At 41.9% G+C, this 18,598-nt stretch overlaps 2 protein-coding genes across 2 annotated transcripts in view; one reads left to right on the top strand and one right to left on the bottom strand.

Moving 5' to 3' along the window:
- Positions 1-3,677, bottom strand: part of PCSK7 (proprotein convertase subtilisin/kexin type 7) — a 37,556-nt gene extending 33,879 nt beyond the window's left edge. The window contains exon 1 of the mRNA XM_067470838.1: positions 3,595-3,677. The gene's annotated coding sequence lies outside the window, so the exon portion shown is untranslated. The remainder of the gene's footprint in view (positions 1-3,594) is intronic.
- Positions 3,678-3,784: 107 nt separating this feature from the next.
- Positions 3,785-18,598, top strand: part of RNF214 (ring finger protein 214) — a 23,460-nt gene continuing 8,646 nt past the window's right edge. Inside the window, exons 1-10 of the mRNA XM_067470839.1 lie at positions 3,785-3,846; positions 6,298-6,407; positions 9,864-10,272; positions 12,963-13,022; positions 14,157-14,297; positions 15,782-15,921; positions 16,044-16,112; positions 17,283-17,379; positions 18,118-18,206; positions 18,341-18,431. Of these exons, the coding sequence (XP_067326940.1) occupies positions 6,298-6,407; positions 9,864-10,272; positions 12,963-13,022; positions 14,157-14,297; positions 15,782-15,921; positions 16,044-16,112; positions 17,283-17,379; positions 18,118-18,206; positions 18,341-18,431 (1,206 nt within the window). The 5' untranslated portion in view covers positions 3,785-3,846. The remainder of the gene's footprint in view (positions 3,847-6,297; positions 6,408-9,863; positions 10,273-12,962; positions 13,023-14,156; positions 14,298-15,781; positions 15,922-16,043; positions 16,113-17,282; positions 17,380-18,117; positions 18,207-18,340; positions 18,432-18,598) is intronic.

Below are 18,598 nucleotides of genomic sequence, written 5' to 3'. Positions count from 1 at the left end.
AGAATGCTCTGTGACTGTAGGTGAACTATAAATCCCAGCAACTACAACTCCCAAATGTCAAGATTCTATTTTTTTTTTTTTTTAGTGAAGGACATACATTGGCCAGATAGGTGTCTTGTGTCCAAATTTGGTGTCAATTCGTCCAGTGATTTTTGAGCACCGGGATTGTGGCACAGCTGGCTGAGTGTCAGCTGCATTAAGATCACTCTGACCAAAAGGTCATGAGTTTGAAGCTAGCCCGGGTTGGAGTGGGTTTCCAACCAATTGTGTGTAGCCTGTTGTCGACCTTTGCAACCCGAAAGACAGTTGCATCTGTCAAGTAGGAAAATTAGGTACCACCTTAAAAAAAGCATGGGGAGGCTAAATTAACTGATTTATGAGGCCATAAAGAAGACTCCAGCAAAGCATTCCAGCGGGGAAGCATGCGGGGAATGCGGAAGTGCTTCATCAGCATCGCAGATGGACGAGGAAAGCGACAGCTCCCCTGGCGGCCAGAAAAAGTCAAATAGCCTCTGTGTATGTCTGTATATGTTTGTATGTCAAAAATTGGCATTGAATGTTTGCCATATATGTGTACACTGTAATCCACCCTGAGTCCCCTGCGGGGTGAGGAGAAGGGCGTAAGAGAAATGCTGCAAATAAATAAATAATAAATTATGTTAATCACACAAACGAACATGACATTTTTATTTATATACATGATGATTCGTGATATATGTATTTATTTGGCCTATATGTGAAAGACCCGTGGTCTAAGCATTAAATAAACAAAAAACACTACTCTTCTGAAGCCAGGTTTCTGGGCCAGGTGAAGCGTCCAAGGCTGGTTTCCAATGGCTATTGCCACCACTGTCCGTTCTGTAAATCGATGCACAAAACAGATGCACACTCTGTCAGTGGTTGGATACGCCAATGGGATTTCTAGTTTGGAGAAGTGCAGAGGACTCTAGGAAACTTCCACCGTTGGGCAAACAACAAACACAAACGGCCCTGTTTTCATCCGAAAGGCGGCACAAGCAAACAATTGCACACAAACAGACACACTGATCACGAGCGCAGCCCTCACGGAAACAGACCTCCGCGCCATTCAGGAAAAACAAGGGGAAGGAGGCAGGGTTTGGCCCCATTGGTTTCCACAACTGGAAATAATCAAAACAGACACCTTCCAGGGCGAGTGGCGTGGGGTTGTTTCTCCAATGCAGCGCCTGCCTTATTGGGAGGGGAGAAAGGCCGGAGAGACCCCTGCCATCCAATCTAATGCGCACCTCTCTCTGCAAAACCCCCCAAACAAACCCTTCCTCCTTCCCTCCCTTCTCTCTTTCCTTTCTCCCTTCCCTCCATTCTTGCTTTCCTGCCTTTCTCCTTCCCTCTCTTCTCTCCTTCCCTCCCTCTTCTCTTTCCTCTCTCCCTTCCTTCTATTTCCTCCCTCCTTTCCTGACTTTCTTTCTTCCTTTCCTGCCTTTCTCTCTTTCCTCTCTTTCTTTTGTTCCTTCTCCCTGTTTCCCCTCCTTCCCTCCCTTCTCTCTTTCCTTTCTCCCTTCCCTCCCTTCCTTGTTTCTTTCCCCCTTTCTTCTCTTTCTTTCCTCTTTTCCTTCCTTCCTCCTTTCCTCTTTCCCTCTCTCCTCTCTTTCTTTCCTTCTTTCAATCCTCTTTTCTTTCCCCCTCCTTTCCTCCCTTTCTTCACTCTTTCCTTCCTTTCTCCCTTTTATCCTCCCCTCCCTTCTCTCCTTCCTTTCACCTTTCTTCCCTTCCCTTCTTGCTTCTTTCACCCTTTCTTCTTTCTTTCCTCTTTTCCTTCCTTCTTTCCTCCTCTCTTTTTTCTTTCCCTCCCTCCTTCCTTTTCTCTTTCTTTCTTTCATTTCTCCTTGCTTATTCCCCTCCTTTCCTCCCTTTCTTCACTCTTTCCTTCCTTTCTCCCTTTTATCCTCCCCTCCCTTCTCTCCTTCCTTTCACCTTTCCTCCCTTCCCTTCTTGCTTCTTTCACCCTTTCTTCTTTCTTTCCTCTTTTCCTTCCTTCTTTCCTCTCTCTTTTTCTTTCCCTCCCTCCTTCCTTTTCTCTTTCTTTCTTTCATTTCTCCTTTCTAATTCCCCTCCTTTCCTCCCTTTATTCACTCTTTCCTTCCTTTCTCCCTTTTATCCTCCCCTCCCTTCTCTCCTTCCTTTCACCTTTCCTCCCTTCCCTTCTTGCTTCTTTCACCCTTTCTTCCCTCTTTTCCTTCCTTCTTTCCTCCTCTCTTTTTTCTTTCCCTCCCTCCTTCCTTTTCTCTTTCCTTCTTTCATTCCTCCTTTCTTATTCCCCTCCTTTCCTCCCTTTATTCACTCTTTCCTTCTTTCCTCCTCTCTTTTATCCTTCCCCCTTCTCTCTTTCCCTCCTTTCATTCTCTTTCCTTTTTCCCTCCCTTCTCCCTTCCTCCTCAATTTCCTCTTTCCTTCCTCCTGGCTTTCCCTCCTTCCCTACCTTTCCCTTCTTTCACTTTTTCCTCCCCTCCTTCCTTCTCTTTCCTCTTCCCTTCCTCACTCCTCTTTTCTCCTACTCTCCCTCCTCCTTTTTCCCTTTCTCCATTCTTTCCCCCCTCCTCCTTTTGCTCTTTCCTTCCTTCCTTTCTTCCTTCCTCCCTCCCTCCTTCCTTTTGTCTCCTTGCCTCTTTCTTCCCTTTTCTTCTCCCTTTCCTCCCTCCCTCCCTTTAATTCTTCCTCTTTCCTTCCTTCCACCTTTCCTCCCTCCCTCCTCCTTTTTCCCTGCTTCCCTCCCTTGTTCTCTGTCTTTCCCTTTCCTTCCTGCCATCCTTCCTTCTCTCCTTCCTCCTTTTCCTTCCTTCCTTCCTCGTTTTGTCTCCTTCCCTCTTTCTTCCCTTTTCTTCTCCCTTTTCTTCCCTTCTTCCTCTCTTTTCTCTTCCCTTTCCTTCCTTCCACCTTTCCCCCCTCCCTCCTCCTTTTCCCCTGCTTCCCTCCCTTGCTTCTCTCTCTTTCCCTTGCCTTCCCTCCTTCCTTCCTTCCTTCCTTCCTTCCTTCCTCCCCTCCTTCCTTCCTTCCTTCCTTTTCCCCTGCTTCCCTCCCTTGCTTCTCTCTCTTTCCCTTGCCTTCCCTCCTTCCTTCCTTCCTTCCTTCCTTCCTTCCTTCCTTCCTTCCTCCCCTCCTTCCTTCCTTCCTTCCTTCCTTCCTTCCTTTTCCCCTGCTTCCCTCTTGCTTCTCTCTCTTTCCCTTGCCTTCCCTCCATCCTTCCTTCTCTCCTTCCTTTCCTTCCTTTTTCCTTCCTCCTTTTCCTTCCTTCCCTTCCTTCCTTCCTTGGCTCCTTTTGGGGAAAGAGAGGGAGGGAAGGAGGGAGAGCGTCACATCCGGGGTCTCCCCCCTTTTCCCTAATCTGTGGACCCCCCCCCCCAGTCTTCCCCCCTCCCCAACCTGAAAGAGGGTCTCCCTCCCCTCCCCTCCCCTCCCCTATTCCCTCCGTTGGACCCCCCACCCCTCCCCACCCCCTTTTTTCCTTTGCACTCTGCACATGCCCTGGAGCCCCCTCCCCTCCTTCCCTTGGACCCCCAGAAAAGAGGGGTGGGTGCCTGGTCTGGTCTGGAGCAGAGCAGGCAGCAGTGGACCCACCTTCTGGGAGATCCCTCTCTCTTCCTTCCTTCCTCCCTTCCTCTCTTTCCTTCTTCTCTTTCCTTCCTTTTCCTGGCGGACTGTGTTCCTGGGGGGCGCTGTGGTTCTCCTTCGCGTCCGGCACGGATCCCGCCTTGCCCGCCTCTCCCTCCTGAGGCCCCGCCCACAAAGAGAGAGAGAGAGGAAAAGGAGGAAAGGAGGAAGGAAGGAAAGGAGGAGAGGAAGGAGGAAAGAGAGAGAGAGAGGAGGCAGGCAAGTCTCAAGGCACCCCCCCTTCCCCTTGCCACCCCCTCCCCTCCTTTTTTACCTTGCCTTATTCTCCTTCCAGGGCTGACTACACCTCCCATCATCCCCAGGCACTGCAGTTGGACTACAGCTCCCATCATGCCCTGGCTGTGCTCTCCTGCAGCTCAGTAGTCCAAGGGGGATGGGCTTTTGAGTGCTTGGGTGTGTTTGTAATGGGAGGGTGCTTCCCTTTTATTCTTGAGGACTACAACTCCCATCACTCACTCCCTGCCTGTATGTATTTTGCAGCTCACATTGCAGCTATAGTGTGAGGATGATGGGACTTTGAGTGGGAGGCCTTCCTTCTGATTTGGGGAAGGAGGTGCTTCCCTTTTAGATTGAGGACTACAACTCCCATCACCCCCGTTTGTATGTGTTATTCAGCGCAGGTTTCAACTATAGTGCAAGGGTGATGGGCTTTTGAGTGCTTAGATGTGTGTGGGAGGGGGTACTTCCCTTTTACACTGAGGACTACAACTCCCATCTCTCCCTGTCCATGCCCCCTACTATTATCATGCAGCTCACATTGCAACTATAGTGCAAGGATGCTGGGCCTTTGAGTGGCAGGCCTTCTTTCTGAATTGGGGGTTGCTTCCCTTTCAGACTGAGTACTACAACTCCCACCATCCCCTGGATGTATTTATCATGCAGCCACATTTCAGCCATATTGCAAGGATGATGGGCCTTTGAGTGTGGGGGTGCTTCCCTTTTAGACTGAAAACTGCAACTCCCATTACCCCCCTGCCTATGCCCATCATGTAGTTCATGTTGCAACTATAGAGCAAGGATGATGGGCCTTTGAGTGGCAGGCCTTCTGATGTTTTTTTGGAGGGGAAGGGGTATTTCACTTTTAGACTGAGGACTACAACTCCCACCATCCCCTGGCTGCATGTATCATTCAGTTAATATTGCAGCCATAGTGCAAGGATGATGGGCCTTTGAGTGGGGAGTGCTGCCCCTTTTGAAGAAATACAACTTCCATCATCCAGTGACTGTGCTCTGATCACATGCAGCTCAGTACTGCAAGCATGATGGGCCTTTGAATGTGTGTTTGTGGGAGGGGGGTGCTTCCCTTTTAGTCTCAGGACTACAACTCCCATCACTCCCTGCCCATCGTGTAGTTCATGCTGCGACTAAAGAGGAAGGATGATAGGTCTTTGAGTAGGAGGCCTTCCTTCTGATGTTGTTTTTTTTGGGGGGGAAGGGGGTGATTCCCTTTTTGACTGACAACTGCAACTCCCATCACCCTGCGGCTGTGCCCTACTATCATGCAGCTCAGTAGTAAAAGGACAATGGGACTTTGAGTGTGTGTGTGGGGGGGAGGGTGCTTCTCTTTTAGACTGAGGACTGCAACTCCCATTACCCCCTGCCTGTAACCATCATGTAGTTCATGTTGCAACTATAGAGCAAGGATGATGGGCCTTTGAGTGGTGGGGGTGCTTCCCTTTTAGACTGAGGACTACACCTCCCACCATCCCCTGGCTGCATCTATCATGCAGTTCACGTTGCAGCCATATTGCAAGGATGATGGGCCTTTGAGTGGGGAGTGCTGCCCCTTTAGTCAGAGGACTGCAACTCCCATCACCCAGTGGCTGTGCCCATCTCTCATGCAGCTCAGTAGTGCAAGGATGACGGGCCTTTGAGTGTGGGGGTGCTTCCCTTTTAGACTGAAAACTGCAACTCCCATTACCCCCTACCTGTGCCCATCATGTAGTTCATGTTGCAGCTATAGAGCAAGGACAATGGGCCTTTGAGTGGGGGGGGGGGCGCTTCCCTTTTAGACTGAGGACTACACCTCCCACCATCCCCTGGCTGTGTGTATCATGCAGCTCACGTTGCAACCATAGTGCAAGGATTATGGGCCTTTGAGTGGGGGGTGATGCCCCTTTAGATGAAGAACTACAATTCCCATCATCCGGTGGCTGTGCCCTACTCTCATGCAGTTCAGTAGTTCAAGGATGATGGACCTTTGAGTGTGAAGATGTGTCCCTTTTAGATGGGACATCATGCCTTGGCTGTGTATATCAGGCAGCTCACATTGCAAGCCTATTGCAAGGATGATGGGCCTTCGAGTGGGGTATGTGTCCCTTTGAGACAGAGGACTGCAACTCCCATCATGCCTTGGCTGTGTGTATCAGGCAGCTCATGTTGCAAGCCTATTACAAGGATGATGGGTGTTTGAGTGAGAGGCCTTCCTTCTGATTTGGGGGGTGTTTCCCTATTAAGCTGAGGACTGCAACTCCCACCATCCCCTGCCTGCATGTATCATATAGCTCACATTGCAGCACATTGCAAGGATGATAGGCCCTTGAGTTGGAGGCCTTCCTTCTGATAACATTGTAATCAAACAATCCTTCCTTCCATGCTTGGAGTGGCTGACTCTGCCATTCACTGACCATTGGGCTGCTGTCTTTGCAGATGGCTTCGGAGCAGAACAAGGAGGAAGAGGAAGAGGAAGAAGAGGAGGAAATAGCGGCGGCGCAGAGCCCTCCCCCCGCCCTCCCGGACCCCGACAGCTTGCCTCTCAGGTGGGATCTAGTTATTGATTTGGGAAGACGGGGCTTCCTCGCAGGAACGTCGCAATGTCAAGTAAAAAAAAAGAGAAAGGAGGGTATAAATTGTTGTTGTTGTTATTGTGGTAAGCTGCTTTGAGTCTTGTTCGGGAGAGATCAAGTGGGATATAAATAATAATAATTATTGTATTATTATTATTATTATTATTATTATTATTATGTTAAGCCTCTTTGAGTCTCCTTTGGGAAAGATAAAGCGGGGAATAAATAATAATGATTATAATTATAATACTGACAATTATTATTATTATGTTAAGTTGCTTTGAATCTCCTTTGGGAGAGATAAAATGGGATATAAATAATAATAATAATAATAATAATAATAATAATAATAATAATAATGTTAAGCTGCTTTGAGTCTTGTTCCGGAGAGATAAAGTGAGTTATAAATTATTATTATTATTATTATTATTATTACATTAAGCTGCTTTGAATCTCATTTGAGAGAAATAAAGTGAGATATAAATTATTATTATTATTGTATTATTATTATGTTAAGCGGCTTTGAGTCTCGTTCAGGAGAGATAAAGTGAGATATAAATTATTATTATTATTATTGTATTATTATTATTGTATTATTACATTAAGCTGCTTTGAGTTTTGTTCGGGAGCAATAAAGTGAGATATAAATTATTATTATTATTATTATTATTATTGTATTATTATTATGTTAAGCTGCTTTGAGTCTCGTTCGGGAGCAATAAAGTGAGATATAAATTATTATATTGTATTATTATTATTATTATTATTATTATTATTTTTATTATGTTAAGCTGCTTTAAGTCTCCTTCAGGAGAGATAAAGTGAGATATAAATTATTATTATTATTATTGTTGTATTATTATTACATTAAGTTGCTTTGAGTCTCGTTCGGGAGCAATAAAGTGAGATATAAATTATTATTATTATTGTATTATTATTATTATTATTATTATATTAAGCCTCTTTGAGTCTCCTTCAGGAAAGATAAAGCGGGAAGTAAATAATAATGATAATAATTATAACATTTATTATTATTATTATTATTATTATGTTAAGCTGCTTTGAATCTCCTTTGGGAGAGATCAAGCAGGGTATAAAGAAATAGTTACGTTCAGCTGCTTTGAGTTTCCTTTGGGAGAGATAAAACAAGATACAAATAATAATAATAATAATAATAATAATAATAATAATACATGACACAGTCCTAGACGCTTGGGAAGTGTTCGACTTGTGATTTAGTGATAGGAAATCCAGCATATAGATCTCGTTTGCTGTGACATACTGTGTTTTTGTATCAATAATAATAATAATAATAATAATAATAATAATAGATACATAGCTGCTTTGAGTCTCTTTCTGGAGATATAAAGTGGGGTATAAAATATAATAATAATAATAATAATAGATACATAGCTGCTTTGAGTCTCATTCTGGAGATATAAAGTGGGGTATAAAATATAATAATAATAATAATAATAATAATAATAGATACATAGCTGCTTTGAGTCTCATTCTGGAGATATAAAGTGGGGTATAAAATATAATAATAATAATAATAATAATAGATACATAGCTGCTTTGAGTCTCATTCTGGAGATATAAAGTGGGGTATAAAAATATAATAATAATAATAATAATAATAATAATAATAATAGATACATAGCTGCTTTGAGTCTCCTTCAGGAATAAATAAATAATAATAATTTAAATGTTATTCTGATGCTGTTATGTTAAGCCGCTTTGAGTCCCCTTTGGTGAAGATAAAGCAGGGGTATAAATAAACATAATAAAGATAATAATAATAATAATAATAATAATAATTTCCAAATGTTCCAAAATCCCATTCTCACCGGGACAGAAAGGAAGGGGAAGTCTTCTGAAAAGGGGCACAGACAGCAAAGGAAACCCCACAGGGCTGTTCAACCCTTCCCTATGCAACCCAAAACTCAAAGGTAGATAGAGAAATAGATAGATATCGCCTCTCTTTCTTCTCTTCTTTCTGAAACACTTACTTTGAAAACAGTTGTTCTGATTCTTGTGGGTTTTTTCGGGCTATAGGGCCATGTTCTAGAGGCATTTCTCCTGACATTTCGCCTGCATCTATGGCAAGCATCCTCAGAGGTAGTGAGGTCTGTTGGAAGTAGGAAAAATGGGTTTATATATCTGTGGAATGCCCAGGGTGGGGCAAGGAGCTCTTCCCTGCTGCAATTAGGTGTGAATGTTTAGCTGATCACCTTCATTAGCATTTGAAGGCCTGCCTGAGCCTGGGAAAACCTTTTGTTGAGAGGTGTTAAGATGTGCCTGGTTGTTTCCTCTCTGCTGTTTTGCTGTTGTGATTTTAGAGTTTTTTTAATACTGGTAGCCAGATTTTGTTCATTTTCATGGTCTCCTCCTTTCTGTTGAAATTGTCCACGTGCTTCTTGTGGATTTCAATGGCTTCTCTGTGTAGTCCGACATGGTGGTTGTTGGTGTGGTCCAGCATTTCTGTGTTCTCAAATAATATGCTGTGTCCAGGCTGGTTCCTCAGGTGCTCTGCTATGGCTGACTTCTCTGGTTGGAGCAGTCTGCAGTGCCTTTCGTGTTCCTTGATGCGTGTTTGGGCAATGCTGCGTTTGGTGGTCCCTATGTAGACTTGTCCACAGCTGCATGGTATACAATGGTAGACTCCTGCAGAGGTGAGAGGATCCCTCTTGTCCTTTGCTGAACGGAGCATTGGTTGGATTTTCTTGGTGGGTTTGTAGATAGTGTGTATGTTGTGTTTCCTCATCAGCTTCCCTCTGCGGTCAGTGGTTCCCTTGATGTCTGGCAGGAACACTTTCCCTCTGGGTGGATCTTCGTCTTTACTCTCGTGGCTTGTTCTTGGTCTTGCAGCTCTTCTGATGTCTGAGGTGGAGTATCCATTGGCCTGGAGGGCCCAGTTGAGAAACAACCAGGCACATCTTAACACCTCTCAACAAAAGGTTTTCCCAGGCTCAGGCAGGCCTTCAAATGCTAATGAAGGTGATCAGTTGAAACATTCACACCTAGCTGCAGCAGGGAAGAGCTCCTTGCCCCACCCTGGTCTTTCCACAGATATATAAACCCATTTTCCTAGTTCCAACAGACCTCACTACCTCTGAGGATGCTTGCCACAGATGCAGGCGAAACGTCAAGAGAAATGCCTCTAGAACATGGCCCTATAGCCCGAAAAAACCCACAAGAACCTAGTGATTCCAGCCATGAAAGCCTTCGACAATAAGTTGTTCTGATGTTTACTTTGATCCTTGATGTAAGCCGCTCAGAGTCCCTTTAGGTAGATGGGGCAGGGTACAAATAAAATGTAGTGCTATAATAATAATAATAATAATTATTATTATTATTATTATTATTATTATTTTGTGAAAGTTGCAATGGGTTGAGACAGGCTTTCTTCTCTTCTTTCCGGAACAGCACAAGCGCCCTTGCGGTTCCCGAGGATGATGGGCAGGCGATGGCAGCCCCCGCCGGAGAGACGGGCGAGACCCCCGAAGCGCAGCAAGGAGAAGCCTCCCCGGAAGAGGCCGAGGCGGAAAGGGTCTCGCCCCCAGAGCCCCCCGAGGAGTCCCCCATTGCGGGCGCACCAAGTGAGGAGGAACCCCCTCCAGATGGGGATGATGTCGTGGGAGAGCCGGGGGAGCCCCCTTCCTCTTCCTCCTCCTCTTCCTCTTCCTCCGGGACGGGAGACCCCCTCAGTTGCTCCTCGGAGCAGCTGGGGGCCTTGATCGCACAGCACCACAAGCGCCAGAATGGCTGCCCCGACCTGGAGGACACCCTGGCCGAGCGGGACCCCCCAAATCCTCCCCAAAACATCGCTGTCCAGGTCAGAGACAACTCCCACGAGGTCACCTTTGCATGGGGGAATGTGGTCTTTGTGTGTTTTCATGTGTCGGAAGGGATTTCTATTATTATTATTATTATTATTATTATATTTATTTATACCTTCTTTATCTCTCCCGAAGGAGACTCAAAGTGGCTATGCATCTATTATTATTATTATTAGTATTATTAGCATTATTAGTATTATTATTTATACCCTGCTTTATCTCTCCCAAAGGAGACTCAAAGTGGCTATGTATCTATTATTATTATTATTATTATTATTATTATTATTATATTTATTTATACCCTGCTTTATCTCTCCAGAAGGAGACTCAAAAGTGGCTATGCATCTATTATTATTACTATTATTATTATTATTATTATATTTATTTATACCCTGCTTTATCTCTCCAGAAGGAGACTCAAAGTGGCTATGCATCTATTATTATTATTATTAGTATTATTAGTATTATTATTTATACCCTGCTTTATCTCTCCCAAAGGAGACTCAAAGTGGCTATGTATCTATTATTATTATTATAATTATATTTATTTATACCCTGCTTTATCTCTCCAGAAGGAGACTCAAAGTGGCTATGCATCTATTATTATTATTATTATTATTATTATTATTATATTTATTTATACCCTGCTTTATCTCTCCAGAAGGAGACTCAAAGTGGCTATGCATCTATTATTATTACTATTATTATTATTATTATTATTATTATTATTATTATATTTATACCCTGCTTTATCTCTCCAGAAGGAGACTCAAAGTGGCTATGCATCTATTATTATTATTATTATTATTATTATTATTATTATTATATTTATTTATACCCTGCTTTATCTCTCCAGAAGGAGACTCAAAGTGGCTATGCATCTATTATTATTATTATTATTATTATTATTATTATATTTATACCCTTCTTTATCTCTCCCAAAGGAGACTCAAAGTGGCTATGCATCTATTATTATTATTATTATTATTATTATTATTATTATTATTATATTTATTTATACCCTTCTTTATCTCTCCCAAAGGAGACTCAAAGTGGCTATGCATCTATTATTATTATTATTATTATTATTATTATTATTACCCTGCTTTATCTCTCCCAAAGGAGACTCAAAGTGGCTATGCATCTATTATTATTATTATTATTATTATTATTATTATATTTATACCCTTCTTTATCTCTCCCGAAGGAGACTCAAAGTGGCTATGAATCTATTATTATTATTATTATTATTATTATTATTTATACCCTGCTTTATCTCTCCCAAAGGAGACTCAAAGTGCCTATGCATCTATTATTATTATTATTATTATTATTATTATTATTATATTTATACCCTGCTTTATCTCTCCCAAAGGAGACTCAAAGTGCCTATGCATCTATTATTATTATTATTATTATTATTATTATATTTATTTATACCCTGCTTTATTTCTCCAGAAGGAGACTCAAAGTGGCTATGCATCTATTATTATTATTATTATTATTATTATTATATTTATTTATACCCTGCTTTATCTCTCCCAAAGGAGACTCAAAGTGGCTATGCATCTATTATTATTATTATTATTATTATTATTATTATATTTATTTATACCCTGCTTTATCTCTCCCGAAGGAGACTCAAAGTGGCTATGCATCTATTATTATTATTATTATTATTATTATTATTATTATTATTTATACCCTGCTTTATCTCTCCCGAAGGAGACTCAAAGTGCCTATGCATCTATTATTATTATTATTATTATTATTATTATTATATTTATTTATACCCTGCTTTATCTCTCCCGAAGGAGACTCAAAGTGGCTATGCATCTATTATTATTATTATTATTACTATTATTATTATATTTATTTATACCCTGCTTTATCTCTCCTGAAGGAGACTCAAAGTGGCTATGCATCTATTATTATTATTATTATTATTATTATTATTATTATTATTATTATTTATACCCTGCTTTATCTCTCCCAAAGGAGACTCAAAGTGGCTATGCATCTATTATTATTATTATTATATTTATATTTATATTTATATTTATTTATACCCTGCTTTATCTCTCCTGAAGGAGACTCAAAGTGCCTATGCATCTATTATTATTATTATTATTATTATTATTATTATTATTATTATTATTTATACCCTGCTTTATCTCTCCCAAAGGAGACTCAAAGTGGCTATGCATCTATTATTATTATTATTATATTTATATTTATATTTATATTTATTTATACCCTGCTTTATCTCTCCTGAAGGAGACTCAAAGTGCCTATGCATCTATTATTATTATTATTATTATTATTATTATTATATTTATACCCTGCTTTATCTCTCCCAAAGGACACTCAAAGTGCCTATGCATCTATTATTATTATTATATTTATATTTATATTTATTTATACCCTGCTTTATCTCTCCCAAGCGAGACTCAAAGTGCCTATGCATCTATTATTATATTTATATTTATATTTATTTATACCCTGCTTTATCTCTCCCAAAGGAGACTCAAAGTGCCTATGCATCTATTATTATTATTATTATTATTATTATTATTATTGTATTTTTTCTCCTCTCAGTAATCTAACCCTGCAGCATATAGTCGACTAAGTCTTGGTGGCTTTCCAAAGCCTTTCTTAGCCCTTTCTTTTCCCCTTTGCTTTGCAGACAGACCTCAAGACAGCTGACTTGGAAGTGAACACGGACCAAGACGTGGAGAAGGACCTGGTAAGACTTTGCACAACTACAACTCCCCAGGACTCCATAGCATGTGCCAAGGCAGGTTAAAGCCAAGGCAGTTCCGTTCTGTACTACAGGCACAGCCCCAAGTTTTCATTTTTGTTGCTTTGTGTTTTGAAGAAAGAATTCTCAGCAGACCGCCACTGTAATGCACTTCTCTTTTGGGCCAAGTAATAATGGCAGGGCTGGATGGCCTTTGAGGTTCTCTTCCAACTCTGTTGTTTCTGTTGTTCTTATTGAAGTTGGATGGCCCTCTATTGGAGGGGTTTTGATGGTGCTTTTCCTGCATGAAGCCAGAAGGGGGTTGGACTGGATGGCCTTTGAGGGTCCCTTCCAACTTTATTGTTGTTAGTGGTTTGACTGGTTGTCTTTTAGAAGTCCCTTTCAACTCTAGAATTCTATTATTATTATTATTATTATTATTATTATTATTATTATTGAGTCTGGATGGCTCTCTGTTAGGGGTGCTTTGATAGTGCTTTTCCTGCACGGTAGCAGAAGGAGGTTGGACTGGATGACCTTTAGGAGTCTCTTCCAATTCTATTATTATTATTGTAATTATTATTATTATTATTATTGAGTCTGCATGGCTCTCTGTTAGGGATGCTTTGATAGTGCTTTTCCTCCATTGAAGCAGAAAGGGGTTGGACTGGATGATGTTTAGGAGTCTCTTCCAACTCTAGGATTCTATTATTATAATTATAATTATTATTATTGAGCTTAGATGGCTTTCTGTCAGGGGGCTTGGATGGTGCTTTTCCTGCTCAGGGTTGGGCTGAATGACCATTAGAGGTCCCTTCTGACTATATTATTATTATTATTATTATTATTATTATTATTATTATTATTGAGTCTGCATGGCTCTCTGTTAAGGGTGCTTTGATAGTTCTTTTCATGCATCGAATCAGAAGGGGGTTGGACTGGATGACCTTTAGGAGTCTCTTCCAACTCTAGGATTCTATTATTATTATTATTATTATTATTATTATTATTATTATGGAGGCTGGACGGTCCTTCGTCGGGAGGGGGCTTTGATGGTGCTTTTCCTGCATCGTGTCAGAAGGGGGCTGGTCTGGATGTCCTTTAGAGATCCCTTTGGAGGGCCGGTCTCTTTTCCCTTAGGACAAGCTGATGTCGGAGCGCTGGGCGCTGAAGGAGCGCTACCAGGAGGTGCTGGACAAGCAGCGCCAGGCGGAGAACCAGCTCCAGGTGCGCCTTAAACAGCTCCAGCAGCGCCGCGCCGAGGAGATGAAGAGCCACCAGGTAGGACGGATGGCGTTATTATTGGTTTATTCATTTGTTTATTTCTCTCCTGCTTTTCTCCCTTATTTGGGATACAAAGCAGCTAACAAGGTATAAAACAGACGAGGTACAATTGGGATCAGAGAAGTAGGCATAATTAAGAAACAACCATTGGCCATAATAATAATAATAATAATAATCATCATCATCATCATCATCTATATAAATAAAAATGTAATGTCCATTTGTGGGATTAACATAACTCAAAAACCACTGGATGAATTGACACCAAATTTGGGTACAAGACACCTAACAGACCAATGGGTGACCATCACCCATAACACCCCCCCTCCACACACACACACACACACAAACAGCGGAGAGGACTTAAAAACCCCCAAAAGCTAAATGACGATACAGAAAAAAGGGAAGGAAGAGGAAGGGAAGGAAGGGGAGAAAGGGAAAGGAAGAAAGAGAGAAAGAAACAATGAAAGAAAGAGAGAGAGGAAGAAAAAGAGAGAGGGAAAGAAAGAGAGAAAGGAGAGAGAGAGAAAGAGAAAAGAGAGAGGTAAAGAAAGAGAAATAAAGAAAGAGAGGGAAAGAAAGAAAGAAAGAGCAAGAAGGAGGGAGGGAAAGAAAGAAGGAAAGAGAGAAAGAAGCATGGAAGCAAAGAGTGAAGGAAGGAAGAAAGAGGAGAAAGGGAAGGAAAAGGAAAAGGGAGGAAGAAAGGAAAGAAATAGAGAAGGAAGGAAAGAAGGAGAGAAAGAGGGAGGGAAGGAAAGAGAGAAGGAAGGATGGAAGCAAAGAGTGAAGGAAGGAAAGAGGTAGAGAAGGAAGAAAGGAGAGAAAGGGAAGGAAAAGAAAAGGGGAGGAAAAAAGGAAAGAGATAGAGAAGGAAGGAAAAAGGGAGCGAAGGAAGGAAGGAAAGAAGGAGAGAAAGAGGGAGGGAAGGAAAGAGAGAAGGAAGGATGGAAGCAAAGAGCGAAGGAAGGAAGGAAAGAGGTAGAGAAGGAAGAAAGGAGAGAAAGATGAAGGAAAAGGAAAAGGGAGGAAGAAAGGAAAGAAATGGAGAAGGAAGGAAAAAAGGGAAGGAAGGGAAGAGGTAGAGAAAGAAGATAGGAGAGAAAGAGGAAGATAAAGAAAAAGTGAAGGAAGGAAAGAAGGAAAGAAAAAAGGGAAGGAAGGAAAGAGGGAGCAAAGGAAGGAGGGAAATGAAAGAAAGTGGGAGGGAAGGTTGGCCACATAACTCGTGGTGGGTACAGCTAGTAATAATAATTAGAACAATAACAAATTTAATAATAATAAATATAACAGTAATAAATATAATAAATATAATATAATGTAGTATAATATAATGTTCTGCTGCAGCATGACAACGTTTGTGCCGTGTCATCAACTTTCCCCAAGTCTTTAGGAGAGAACCCATTAGGCAATAATGGCATTGATAGCCCAGGAACAAAAACCGTGTGACGTGGTGCGTCCTATAAGTCCTTCCTTCCCATCAGGAGATCCTGAAAGCCATCCAAGACGTGACGGTGAAACGGGAAGAGACCAAGAAGAAGATGGAGAAGGAGAAGAAGGAGTTTCTGCAGAAGGAGCAAGACCTCAAGGCGGAAATCGAGAAGCTCTGCGAGAAAGGCAGGAGGTATTTGCTTGGGGGAGACACGGGGTGGGGGGGGGCTCTCTCTGCAGGATTTGGGGGGCTTCCCAAAGGGCAGTGGCCTTCCTTCCTACTCGGTGGTCCCGCTCTTTCTTTTCTCGCAACAGGCTGCTGAAAGAACAGGAGGAGAAGGAGAGCAAGATCGTCTCTCTCATTGCGGAGCAGTCCGAGGAAAAGTAAGCCCTGCATCAGTTTATTGCCTCCAGCTCTTTTCGAAATAGCAACGGGATGCAATAATAATAATAATAATAATAATAATAATTATTATTATTATATCTATATAAATAAATAATTATAATTATAATAATTATATCTCTATATATAAATAAATAATTATAATTATAATAATTATATCTATATAAATAATAATTATTATTATTATATCTATATAAATAAAAATGTAATGTTCGTTTGTGGGATTAACATAACCCAAAAACCACTGGACAAATTGACACCAGATTTGGACATAATATACATATCAGGCCAATGAGTGACCATCACTCATAAAAACACTGGAAAACACAGCAGAAGAGACTTAAAAAGCAAAAAATAAATAAAAAATATATAACAATGCATACAGAAAACCACATATACACAGACTGGGCCACAGCAACGCGTGGCAGGGGATGGCAAGTGTGTGTGTATGTATATATACATACATGCATGCATATATATAACTATTACTATATAATTACATATTAATTATATAATATATTACTATGTTATTATATTATTATATTATTTATATATATATGTGTGTGTGTGTATGTATGTATGTGTATGTGTGTGTGTATATATATATATGCCCCCCCCCCCCCCCCGGTGGCACAGTGGGTTAAAGCACTGAGCTGCTGAGCTTGTTGACCGAAAAGTCGCAGGTTCGATTCCAGGGAGCGGCGTGAGCTTCCGCTGTCAGCCCTAGCTTCTGCCAACCTAGCAGTTCGAAAACATGCAAATGTGAGTAGATCAATAGGTACCGCTCCGGCGGGAAGGTAACGGCGCTCCATGCAGTCATGCCGGCCACATGACCTTGGAGGTGTCTATGGACAATGCTGGCTCTTCGGCTTAGAAATGGAGATGAGCACCACACCCCAGAGTCAGACATGACTGGACTTAATGTCAGGGGACTACCTTTACCTTTTTACCATATATATATATATATATATATATATATATATATATATACACACACACACACACACACACACATATTAATTACAAAATATATTATTATATGATGGTTTATTAGAATACTATATATATATTTGTCTGCATTATAATGATAAGGTTTTGCATGTCCTTTAAGTGGAGCTCGTCCTTAACTCTTGCTTTTCTTTGCTGCCCAGGGAGGTGTGGGAGCAAGAACTGGACAAGCTGAAGAACCAGCACAATGAGGTCAACCAGTCTGTCCTGGAGGAGACGGAACGGGCCTGGAAGGCAGAGGTGGGCTGCACACTGGTGGACATTGCGGGGAGCGGGGATTGCACATTCATTGCATCTTGGGGTGCATAGGCATTGTGTATTGGAGTGCATATGCGTTATATATTGGAATGCGTATGCGTTGCTTATTGGGGTGCCTAGGCATTGCATATTGTGGTGCATAGCTATTGTATCTTGGGGCACATGTGCATTGCATATGGGGACACACATGCATTGCATATTGGGGGTGCATATGCATTGCATCTTGGGGTGTATATGCACTGCATATTGGGGTGCCTATGAATTGCATCTTGGATATGAATGCATTGCATAGGAGGGTACACATGCATTGTATATTGAGAGTGCATATGCATTGCCTCTTGGGGTGCGTATGCATTACATCTTGGGCATGCATGCATTACATATTGGAGTGCATATGCATTGCATCTTGGGACACATACACATTGCATATTAGGGTACACATGTATTGCATATTAGAAGTGCATATGTATTGCATCTTGGGAGTGCATATGCGTTGCATCTTGGGGTGTGTATGCACCACATCTTGGGCATGCATGCATTGCATACTGGGAGTGCACATGCATTGCCTCTTGGGGTACATAGGCATTGCACCTTGGGGCACATATTAGGGTACACATGCATTGCATATTGGAAGTGCATATGTATTGCATCTTGGGAGTGCATATGCGTTGCATCTTGGGGCACATAGGCATTGCATCTTGTTACTGCCCTGCTTCCCAGATCCTGTCCCTGGAGAGCCGGAAGGAGCTGCTGGTGCTGAAGCTGGAAGAGGCTGAGAAGGAAGCGGAGCTGCACCTCACCTACCTCAAGTGAGAGGGGTGCAAAAAGGGGATGGGGTTCGGGCCTTCCTAACAGCCAGCAGGATGTTAGGAATTGTGGGAGTTGAAATCCAAAAAGCTTGGAGGGCCTCAGTTTGACCATCTCCTTTCCACTTGCGGGTCAGGTCGGCGCCACCAACGCTGGAGACCATTCGGCCGAAGCAGGAGTGGGAGACTCGGCTGAACCGGATACGGATGACCAAGGAGAGCGTCCGGGTGAGTCCTCCTCCCTCTCTGGATGCTGGGTTGACCAAGGAAGGGCTCTCCAATGTTGTTGTTGCTGTTGTTGTTGTGTGTTTATTACCCATGACTCCAGGTGGGACACTACATAGTTAAAATATGATGATGATGATGATGATGATGATGATGATGATGATGATAAT

Source organism: Anolis sagrei, chromosome 7, assembly GCF_037176765.1.
Source record: "Anolis sagrei isolate rAnoSag1 chromosome 7, rAnoSag1.mat, whole genome shotgun sequence".
Taxonomy (NCBI): domain Eukaryota; kingdom Metazoa; phylum Chordata; class Lepidosauria; order Squamata; family Dactyloidae; genus Anolis; species Anolis sagrei.
The sequence above is the reverse complement of the archived record's forward strand: the minus strand, read 5'-3'. Positions and strand labels throughout refer to the sequence as shown.